General features: G+C 40.4%; 1 protein-coding gene across 1 annotated transcript in view; it reads right to left on the bottom strand.

The window, feature by feature from the left end:
• The window catches only part of LOC122798273 (Y+L amino acid transporter 2-like), a 1,371,252-nt gene that overhangs the window by 435,113 nt on the left and 924,035 nt on the right, over positions 1-12,104 (bottom strand). The window contains exon 7 of the mRNA XM_044067080.1: positions 6,816-6,912. Coding sequence (XP_043923015.1) covers positions 6,816-6,912 — 97 coding nt within the window. The remainder of the gene's footprint in view (positions 1-6,815; positions 6,913-12,104) is intronic.

The raw sequence follows: 12,104 nt of genomic DNA, 5'->3' as shown, positions 1-12,104 counted from the left end.
TCATGTGTATACTGGAATGGCAACTTACACATGACACTGCACAGCAGGCAGCAAGAGACAGCTTCATTCATGTTAACAACAGGTCAGCCCTTTCACTGCTACTGGATTGTGGGCTACACTGCTGTTTAGTGCAGGGAGATAAGGCTGTGAACTGTAGTTCCTATGGTACAGAGTTTGATTCCTTCAACTCTCACTTGCCTACAGTGTAACCTTAATTAAGTCACTTAACCAGACACTGCTCCTAGGTCATCTTTAAAAGGGGCTCACCTGATTAATAAATAGGTATCATTATTATTATGGTAGCAAGATAACCAGAGGGAATTTGAGTGGTACTATTAGCAATCTTCTGAATTACTGAATTATTTCTATAATAAATACTCAATAAGCCAGTGTAAATTTCCTAAATTTTAAACTGCGGTTGTGTTTTAATTAATACAGAGCAGATCAAAGACTAAACTAGGAATACTGTTCTACAGCATTACATAAGTAGAACTGGTTTCTGAAGGTACTACTAAAACTTATTTCTGAAGGCACTGATTTTTAGCCAAGTTTAAACAAAGCTAGAGAGAGTCTACACTTGATAAGAATGGACAAAATGTAAAGAGAATTACAATTTCTGTGGAAGTATAAATATGAGCTACACAGCAGTACACCATCGTCATGACTAAGACAGACTAACACAAACTGAATGCAAAAACCCATTTTTTTGTTATTCAGGCTTTATCTGGAAGTGCTATATGATTGGTAGTGGATCATTTGACTGCCTTGAGTGCTTTAGGAATCAATTTTCTGCTGCCAAAAGGAAGTAAATAGCTATGAGGAGGCGTTTGAGAATGTACATGAAAATGGGCTGTCTACTGCTTATAGCACCTCTTTCGTTGAAAGAAAAAATAAAACTTGAGACATTCGTTTGTTTTAAAAGAGATCCCTGCATCTGACACAAAAGAAAAGCTATAGTTCATCAGCAATTCCTGACATGATGAGCTCAACAGCAGTAATGTGGGGATGGAGCATAAGTGAGCCACTTTATAAATGTTTATCCATGTGATTCACTCTCCTTCTCTTTGTCTTTTATGCTCATCAAACTCCCTAGAGGCAGGTTACATTACCTACTGCTCAGTTTCACATACCAGTTGAAATTTGTTTCATCTTCTTTCCAAAAACTTTTAGACACTCGTGATGATGTTTTAATTTGCATGTTATCTTATACACAGTTTAAGATAATCTATTACCAGCATTAGAAACAAAGACCTTCAATGCAACAAATTGCAACAGCTTGATCCTAGCAACTGAGAGTAATAATATTATTGAAAAGCACATTTTTCCTTTACCACAGACAGATGTGTGTGAATCCTTTGAATACATAATTCATGGTGTCTCCCTTTTTAATTTCTCCAAATCTTTTGGTTTTTCATTAGTACTGTTTCATGTCAGCCATGCAATGTGGACAGAGTGATGTATCCAAAGTGGTCTGGTAAAGAGCTTTCACTGGTTTGGAAACCAAAAGGGTTAAGAGAGACAAGATTTGGACATCCAAGGTATGACAACTCACTTGGCATGCAGTTGCTCTGATTCTGTCATACAGTGCATCTAAACAAAAGCAGTTCTCTTCCTTGAATGAGGCAATATATTACATTTGGATTTCCCAGGTTTAAACAATAAAACAGATGTGAATTATCAGAACTGACAGCAGAATCAGGGAACAAGGGTGAAACTTTAAAGAGTTCTATTTAAGTAAACTGGAAATTTACTTCTTAGTTGTTTTTGGTCCTCGCATCAAGCAAACTGAGTGAGATCGACAAAACACTGTATGGTAGCAGGTGACTCACTAAATGGTAAAAAGCGAAGAAGACAGACCACACTTACACTTCCATGGTAAGGAAAATTAAGCCCCTGACATTCTTATGTGGCAAAGACTGCATCTACATGAGCTATAGTTATGACGAGCTAAATCCAAGTAGACAAAACTTTAGTACCTGAAGGTACTGCTACTTAGAAAAGTCTGGAGTTGGTTTACCTAGTAAAAGGTTTTTAGGTATAAAGTAAGTTTTCCTAGTGCTAGCACATATCATCCATTCAACAAGCACAGTTATACAGTGAAGGGTATAGTTATGACGAGCTAAATCCAAGTAGACAAAACTTTAGTACCTGAAGGTATCGCTACTTAGAAAAGTCTGGAGTTGGTTTACCTAGTAAAAAGTTTTTAGGTATAAAGTAAGTTTTCCTAGTGCTAGCACATATCATCCATTCAACATGCACAGTTATACAGTGAAGGAAATTGTCCAGAAATTAAACATGTTTAAACAGAGGAATAAATTTCTTGACAATGAATACAAGTGCTGCTGTTCTGCACTGACTACAATCTCACATCAAGCAGCAACCATATACAGCAAACCTTACAATAGATCACACTTTTCCTCATGTGCTTCAAAACTGCATACATTTAATTTTCATTACCATAAGATGTTACTGCTACTAATCGGTAAATGCAATTGTTGCTCTCTCATTTACTTCAGTAAATACTGATAGATAACAATGCTTTGCAGGTGTAGTTCTACCAGAATGGTCTGTCATTATTATGCAACTTCTGCCAAATAGTAGAAATCTCTGGATCTGACCGACCGGCACTTGCGAACAGCTTCTGCTTCGGGCACCACGCAGCAAGAAAGACTGAGGAAAATGGTGTTGGCTGATGCCTTTATACCCAATACACAGCAGCTATGACGTCGGGTGAAGTGCGACATCAGCCGAGGCCAGACCCAGACTTTGGAATCCGGCCGACCGAAGGGCTGCCTGAGGCAGGACAACCCATATGTTAGGACTGCAGATGCATCCTTGAAGGACATCAAAGTGTCAATCAGTGTCATAAGTCTTATGTGGCATCATTACAGTAATGTTATAAAGACTATGAATAATATTGTAAGTAACAGCTCAAGAAACCAACCTCCAAAGTGTTATTAGGATTTAAACTGGGGGTAAGAAGCCATCACAAAGGAGGTGAAGTGGTTAAGGCGGTAGAGAGAGTTTTCCTTGTGCTCAAGTCCATTAGGAAAAATAAAGACAGGACCAGGAAGTCAGAATGCAAGGCCTCACCCTTTGCATAGGCTGTGCCATACAGGCAATTAAATGTTACACAGAACAGGTCAAATGGTCAGGCTGGATGTGGTCAGAAACCATCTTTCACCTACTAATTTTAAGTGCTACCCTGATGATAATAAACCCACGAAGCTTTGTGACAGCACTCAAACTCTTCCTGAGGAAGATAGTCAAAGGCAAGGGCCTACGAATGAGCCAACATTCCAAGGCAGAAATGTATTAAAAGAAGCACACACCTTGAAAAAAAATCATCATTAACAAAAATGTATACACCTGTTCCTTCTGGAAACAAATACGATGGGTAAAAGAAAAATGGCAGCTGTAACAAAGTGTGACACCAAAGGATAAGAACAGAATGATATAATACGTGACAAATTTGTGAAACTGAAAAAAGTGAAGGCGAATTAAATGACAAAAATAGAAAAACAACAAAAATCAACAGTAAAAAAATAAAAACACTATGTGGTCTACTAAATGTTCTGAATACAAGCCCCATGACACTAAGCCTAGTGCTCAGGTGCATTCCTTACGCAAAATGTTTTATTTATTTATTTTATAGTTTGTTTACTGGGATAGTCCATTGGGCCAAGAAGAGACCGTTTTCAATGGAGTCATAGGGAGAAAAGCTCCTTAATAACATTATACAATTTAGACAAATCATAAAAATTAGTAATATAGTTTACAATTTTCAAGAGAAAAGGAAAAAAAACAACATGTCATTAAATATTTGCAAAATATTTTAGTTCATACAGTGGTAAATCTAAAACAGAGGTGAAGGAGAAAGGAGATTTGCATAGGTATCATATAAGAGTTGAAGCAGAGTATACAGGGGATAGGAAGAGATAAGGTGTCAAGTAAGAAGAGAGAGAAGATTAAGTGGTGTAAGAGGAGTCAAAGGGGGTGGGAAGAAAGAGGGGGAGGGTAAAGGTAGCTTAGAAGGTAGTTATGTAGGGTGAGAGCAGGAACATTCTCATAGGGATATGAGATGGGAATGAAGCAAGGTTTTAAAGGTAAATTGGTTAGGGGTGGTGCGGATGAGAGGTGGCAGGGAGTTTCAAAGCCGTGCTAGAGAAAAGGATAGTAGTAGTTTGCCTGGTGGGCATGCAGGCTTGTGTAGTTTAATCAGATTTTGGTTATTTGATCTCGAGAGTCTACTGGGTAGGTGTATCTTCAGTGAAGAGGCTAGAGAGGAGCAGAGAGATGGATGGAAGATAAGTTTGTGGGCGACTGAGCTGGATGTAAGTAAAATAATTGGAGAGCTCTAGCCAATTTAGTTTGAGAAGGGCATTATAGTGGTGGGTAGACGATTTGTAACCAGTGGCAAACTTGGAGATTTTATTATAACAGGAAAATAATTTAGGCTTTAGTGAAGCTTGTAGGTTAGTGAGTAGAGGGGCACCATATAGGAGGGAAGGAATGAAGTATGTAGTTGAGAGGGCAGACCTAGTAGAGGGAGTGAGGTGGCGGTAAAGCATACCAAGTTTCTGGTGAGTTTTTTTGCTATTCATTTGTAGGTGGATATCAAACTTAAAAATGTTCATCTTTGAGGACACCTAAGAGTTTGGCATGGGATACTATCTCGATAGAGGATTTGCTCCGGCTGGTAATAATACAAGAGCTCTTGTCGATAATGGCATTTTTAGAGAGTGAATATCATAAGTTTAGTTTTTGATGCGCTGAGTGCTAAGTGGTTATCTGACATCCCGCCCTCAGTGGCAGAGAATGCTTCCTGGGTTCGTTTTAAGAGAGAGGAGATGCTGGTGGCAGAACAGATGATTGTAGAGTCCTCTGCGTACTGGATAAGATTAGCCTTGGGGATAGACAGATGGAAGTCATTTATAAAGATGTTGAACAGTAGGGGACCTAATATGGAGCCCTGGGGTACACCTGTAGGGGTGGTAAGAAAGGAGGAAGTGTTTTTTTCCCATTTGACAGCCTGTCTATCACACAGGTAACTAGAGAACCAGTTGGTAGAAGAGATGAATAGATTAAGATTGGAGAGTTTGGATAGAAGAAGATTATGAGAGATGGTGTTGAAGGCCTTGGATAAGTCTAGAAGGAGGGTAGATACTAGACAGCCAAAATCACGAGCTTTGATTGTTTCAAGGAAGGACAGGAGAGTGGTGGGAGTAGTGTGGCCAGGTCTGACCCCATGCTGTGTTGGTGCAAGCAGGTGGTTATCTATGTGGTAGGGTAAAAGTTGTAGGCAGAAGCATTTTTCTAGTATTTTTGAGATGGGGGACAAGAAGGCAATTGGACAAAAGTTGAAAATATTGTTATTGTTGCCCCCTTTGTGAAGTGGTATGATAAAGGCCTTTTTCCAGAGTTGGGAAACATAGCTTTCTTGGATTAATCGGTTTATTAGAATGGAGATAGGGAAAGCAATGGCTTTGGCAGCTGTTTTTAGAAAGTAGGAGGGAAGGTCATCAGGGGTGTTACAGCAAGGTTTCAAGTTTAAAAGGAGTTTTATATGGTAGATGTAGATATGGGTTTGATAGAGAAGGGAAGGGGAAGAGAGCTGGTTGTGTTGGTAGAGGAAGGGATAGGAGAGGGTGAAGGTGGGGCATTGTTAGTGAAGGATGTTGTTAGTTTGGCTATTGTCTCAATAAAAAAGGAATTAAAATCAGTGGCTACGGCCAAGTCAGAGGCATTTGGATCAGGGCACGGATTGCCTTTTTTGCCAAGATTGAGGAGGGTGGTGATAGCATTCCAGAATTTTTGGGGGTTTGTCTTACAGTTGTTTTGAAGTATAGAGAAATAGGAGGAAAGAATCGGACTGCATAATCTCAAAATTACAGAAGTTAACGCTGATGTAGCCTGACAAACTCATTATGGCATTGCATCATGCTGATGTCAGATAAATCTATCAAAAAATGTTGTCAATAGTCTCTCAGTGCTTTCAAGCTATATCCTAAATATAACAAATAATGGCAAATTACACAGACAGCAGTCTTGCTTGAAGGAGGTACAAAGCATCAATGCTTCACAACAGAAGACAAGATGTGTAGCTTAATACTTAACACAACCAGTTTAAAAATAGGAATTGGCTAGGCAGATGTCGGGCATAGAGAGAGATGCATGAAATGGGAGTCCTACAGCATGTAGCACAAACAGAAAGCATCATTAACTACAGACAAACACTGCATCAGTATTACCTGCAGTGTACATGCTCCTTGGGCTTGGGGGGGGGGGGGAGTTGCAGAAGCATAGCTGATTCAACCAGCACCCTGGGCCAGCATTGTGACCTAGAAAAGCACTTCACTGTAATAAGCGGACTGATGCATTATAAGCAATTGGATCACTACAGTTAGATCTACTTCCCCCACCCCAGCTCATCCCTTCTCTATCAAACCCATATCTACAACCTCCCCCTCCCCCGCCCAAGCCATTCAGGTTCAGTTTCTGAGCCCAGCCCCCAAACCTCCCTCAACATAACTTCTTTTAAAAGTGTAGAAAATTGATTGCTACAAATGTACCAAACAGTTACTACACTGTACACCCTGGCTGTATGGAGCTCTATGGCACTCAGGTTTCAGTTAAAACAAAAAGATCAGGAACAGTTAGTCGCTCCCCTAACACTTTGTGCCCATGGCAGTTGCCCCTTTCAACCCACCCTAATTAAACTACTGGGGGGAATGGTTAATACTGAACATAAGTCAAGTGGAAAATTATAAACAATACACAACTTAAAATGTAGTACAGATAAAATACATACTTACACTAAAAATGAGAGCTGGGATAGGTGTGTATCTGTTCACATGTATCATGCACAAGGCAGTAGGGAGATGCCCTTCTCGAGAGCCGACAAAATACAACCTATGATGCAAGAACCAAACACTGTTTAATATTAACCTTAAGGGGAACACCTACAGCACATTTCAATACTATTTGGTCAGAAGCAAAAAACAAAGCCAAAATTGAACTTGCAATGCAGATGTCAGTTAGTGCTTCAACACAACGCACACACACAGCATAAAAAAGAAAATGCTTCACAATAAAACATACTTTAAGCCAGTGTGTGGCCACAAAGAGAAAAAAAACATCACTACTGTGGTGAGCAAGCAATAAGGATGCACTAGTATATTGTACTATTTCTGTGGCAACTCAGCCAATGAGCCCTGCCAATCATCATGGAACAATACCCCCCCCCATCCCTGACCACCTCTCCAGGGATCAATTGTGAGGTCGCCCAACCACAAAGGATAGGCATGCCCAGGCATGTGACGCAGAGAGATAAATCCTTAACTACAGTCCAGATGAACAGAGTTTGACTAGTGGCTTGGGTATCTGAGCTGCTGTTAAGATTGGTGTGCCCATCTTGAGAGTTAGGACATTTGTCTAGGTGTTCCCTGTTGGGAGGCATAGCCCATAGATGGAGTAGCACTGGAATGTAATGGGCAAATGCAAGAGAGAGGGGGAGATACCAAGGGATAGGACATAAATGAAAAAAATCCACCAGTGGAAGTAGTCAACAAGACCCCCCCAGAACACCCTTAAATTACAAGCTAGCCCCTGCCTTAAAAGAGAGATAGTTTAGGAGGGGGCAGAATGTGAGGTTGGTAGACTTGGCATTGGAGTAGCCAAAAAGAATGAAGCAAAAGGCATGCTCATCTACCTTGTCATGCCGCCTGTAGTCAGGGCTTTCTCCCCCTACACCATGCAATGGCTCAGTGGCACTTACAGTAACTGATGCAAAATTAGTAATGTGCATGCTGGTATGATCTTACTGTTACTGTGATACAGGAGTACACTGGTACTATCGTACTGTTACCATGACACAGGTGTATACTGATAAGATTTTACTGTTATCATGGCACAATTGTATACTGGTACGATCTTAGTGATACCATGACACAGGCTTTGTGTATTCCATTATAATTAAAGTGACAGTAATGTAAACAGTGACAACTTTAACAGATGCTGGTGTAGATTTATGGATACTGAGCCTTCTGTGTGGAGTCTGCATGTCATCCCTGTGGTCACGTGGGTTTCCTCCTCTGGGTGCTCTGGTTTCCTCCCACATCTCAAAGACATGCTGTAGCTGGACTAGATACTCTGAATTGGCCCTAGGTGTGAGTGCATGCATGCATGTGTGTGCCTTCTGTGGAAGGTTGGCCGCCGGGCTGGCAACTAGACACCGTAAAACTCCACTGCCAATCATGAGCAGACAGGTGATCCACTGTGGCGCAACCTAACCGGGAAAAGCTGAAAGAAGAAGAAGAAGCTATTTTTATAGCAACAACACATATATGGATAAAAAGTGCCCAAACCAGATGGGTAAGCTTTGGAATTATTAACAGGTCCTGAGGGCAGGTGCCTAGTCATGTTTTATTTCATGGAAGAGAAAAATATCTTAAACATGTTTATGACAGACAAGCAAAACTGGTTTTAAAACAGCTTGATGACTTTGGTGTTTTTACTATAAGCCTGTAAATACTTTCTCCAAGAAAAGGCTGTCTTTCTTCCTGAGCTCTCTCCTGATATAATAGTCACACTTAACTTTTTGTAACACTGTCTGACATAGATTACACCAACATCTGTCTATTTCCAGCTGTCTCATCTCTAGGTCATGTCATACTCCACCTTTAATGCCCATGACGTGCCTAATACTAGAGTTTACTCAAGGTAATGCCCCTGGATTTAATATTTTTCTCATGTGCTGGAGCAAATTTCACTAAAAGGCTATTCAGACTATTTAACATGACAGCAGCATCAGTATCAAGGGTGTTTTTTTGTACATTTAATATTTTGTGAATCACTGGGGGAGGAGACTAACATTTTGAATACTGAACACTGGCATGTGGCCAGGTATGCTAGGGAGAGTTTCTGTACCTTTGAAATTGTGTGGATGGTTTGTGATCATCTGGTCAAGGGTATTTTCTGCACCAATAGGCTTATCTATCCCTGTAGAAGTTTTAATAACCTGTCTGTACCTCCACGTTTAAGGTTTTGCTGACACGGCTACTTGTGGGTGTGGAATTTCTACAGTATCCAGCAATAACAGCTTCAGAGAATTAGGGATCAGAAACCTTCTTTCTGGCCATGTCTAGATACATGTGGATGCAATGTAAACTGTTTTGCCACACCAGACACCTGTAGATATAACTAAAGCATTCAGGTCTTCAAGCCCTACTGGCTATTTCGCATCAAGGTGTAAACTACTGGATTTTTACTACAATAACATGACATGCCGCGGTGGTACGGTGGTAGTGTTGTTACCTCACAGCAAGAGGTTCTCCCGTTCGATTCTCGGCTTGGCTTGGGAGTGCCTTCTGTGTGGTGTCTGCATGTCCTCCCCGCGATTGGGTAGCGTTCGAAAGATATGCGTGTGTAAATGGGCGTGCCTTCGCTGAAGGTTGGGCATCGAGCTGGCACCTCAGCATTTCGTAAAAATCTACTGCCAATCATTCGCTGTGGCGACCCCTTACCGGGAAAAAGCCGAAAGACAAACAACAACTATACTATCTGCTCTACATGAGATGGGATTCTTGCAAAAATTCTGTATTCCAATAATTCACACTCCAGTACTGTAGTCATGGCTTTAGTTTTCAGAAACCACTAGGACATGAAGATGCTGGTCAACTGACCTTGCTTAGAATTTCAGTAATTTGTGCTGGACAAACTTATGGCATTAAGGTCAACTAGATTCATAAATGGCCCTGGGCTTTTATGCATATCACCCCAACACAGTAAGAGATCAACAGTAACATACAGGGATAAGTGCGGTGGTCAAGACTGTCTCTACAGGATTACAACTGGGTCTCTAATCATAACCATGTTATATGTGTTAAATGGATGCCATGACATTCACATCAGAAGAGTGAAGCAACAGCTGAAGGTGAATCTTACAGGTTCATAGGTAAAGCTCGAGGCTAGCCCCCCTTTTGGGCCATTTTAAGCCTAATGAACTTCCCTTTTTGTGGTAGAAATAGCCTATCACATTTGATAATAGATTAGCCTTACCCATCCCATGTTTAATGACTATATATAATGCCTAAAGAATAACTGGGGTCGTAGATCATTTGAGGGTACCCATGCATTGAATACAGCATGTAGTAGCTGCATCTATCCATTAACAGTACAAGGGTCAGTCCCTAGGTAAATTTTCTGTTTCGCATCCACAGATCTAAGTTGCACTTGAAAATATACAGGGATGAACTTTGTTTTATGTGGATGGGGAGTCTGTTCAATACAATACCCTCTGCAAAATATACCTGTTCCTTCCAAACCAATATGCTGACGTTGCAGATGAGGTTTAGATCCCTAGACCAAGCATTTCTGATATCATTTGACTTGCTGATGTGCAGTAAATCCATCAGTAATGGGTCAGAGGATGCCTTGTATGCCAGGCAGAGGACATCTCTTGGCAGTCTGTAGGATACAGAGTATAGTGACAGGGCTTTGAGTCTGCCCATGTAGGACATGCTGTTTAGGCTTTCTATCCTTTTAGTAAGGTCTGGACAGATACATGCCAGAAGAGGTATTACATTCAATGAATGGTTTATTGAGGGTCAAGTAAACCCATTTCAAGGACATGTAACTTTTTGGTTATGACTGGAGAAAATGGTGCCAGTTGAATAGAGAGACAGACAGAAAGAATAAAAAGTGTGGGAGTGCTAATTATTGTTTGGCTCTAAATGCGCACTGGGTACTGTCACACAATTCTTTGTAGTATAAAGACAGTCATCTGTTCCACTGTACTACAACATAAAGGGAAGAAAAGAAAAAATAGAAGAGAGGTGTTTTACAGCTTTGAAAGCTGTAATACACTTAGCGCTGCCTGAATAACAGTGGCCAAATGCAAAGTGCATCTTTGTTCCTGCAAAAGATGTACAATCTGTAGTACACCATGCTAAAACAAAAAGTGGCAGTGCAAAGTGTATTAAGTTGCTTAGCATTTGGACACTGTTCTTGCTGACTGACATTTATAGTGTGAGACTAGAGCATGATGGCAGCTTAAATTATCACCTTCCTATTGTCAGAAAGCTGTTAATAAAGTTGTCTTGCTCCAGATTTTGGGGTAAAATGATGGCACTCCATGCACTACACTGTCATTATAGCTACCTTTTATGAAAGGAAACATGTCAGTACAGCTTGAAAAGTGCATGTAAGACAGTCTTGAAACAAAAGCTATAGCAATAGCACAAGGTCTCAGCAACAGCTTAGTAAACTGAAAGCTCATCTACAGTCTAAGATTTCAAATAGCTATGCAATGAGCAGTCTACAGTATTGAAGTGCATCTTAAAAGCAAATGTTCCAAAACTTTTTTTATGGTTGAATGTCTAAGCATGAATGTACAAACAATGTTTTTCAGTATATTCCATTATTAACCCCTGCTATGCCTCCACTTTACCAGCCAACACACACACATCAAGTAATGAGTTAGTTGTCTCTTCGTAACTCTGAGTGGGACTGTTTCGCTCAGTGTAAATACTTCATAATGGGAATATTGTTAGAACATCTGACATAACCTCTGTAAAACTTTTTGTCAAACAGATAGTGAAAGGACTGCTGACTTTCCTACACAAGTTCTATTCTGTAACATGCTTTGTCAAATTGGCAAATCTTATCTGCATCTTTTACTAACTACTTGCAACTCATGTGATGTAATACTATCATCATCCAAGTCAACTTGTGCAACACTGAACTTTTAAACATTTTAACTGCCACCATGATGTCACAGCCGAGAAGAGTATGGATAAGCCCATCTATCAAGTCACCAAATGAACGAATGAATAGCCCACAGTGCTTTCAATTTATCCAGACAAGGGACTAGATTCAATAAAGCCTACGCAGCTTGTTAAAACGTGCTGATTTGTATTCAATAAACAGCTCTACATGGAGAGCAGAGCTGCACAAACACAGTAAACACAGTGACATGCTAATTACAGCATAAGAAGCCGAGTTGTATGCTGATCAACCAATCCAAGATGGAGGAGTCATTCAACAAGCTATAAACAATCATGTACACTTAGTGAAGGTTTAAGCCTTGAATTCCAAAACCTACT

The sequence above is a fragment of the Protopterus annectens genome, chromosome 3.part1, assembly GCF_019279795.1.
Source record: "Protopterus annectens isolate FY-2018-M chromosome 3.part1, PAN1.0, whole genome shotgun sequence".
Classification (NCBI taxonomy): Eukaryota; Metazoa; Chordata; order Ceratodontiformes; family Protopteridae; genus Protopterus; species Protopterus annectens.
The sequence above is the reverse complement of the archived record's forward strand: the minus strand, read 5'-3'. Positions and strand labels throughout refer to the sequence as shown.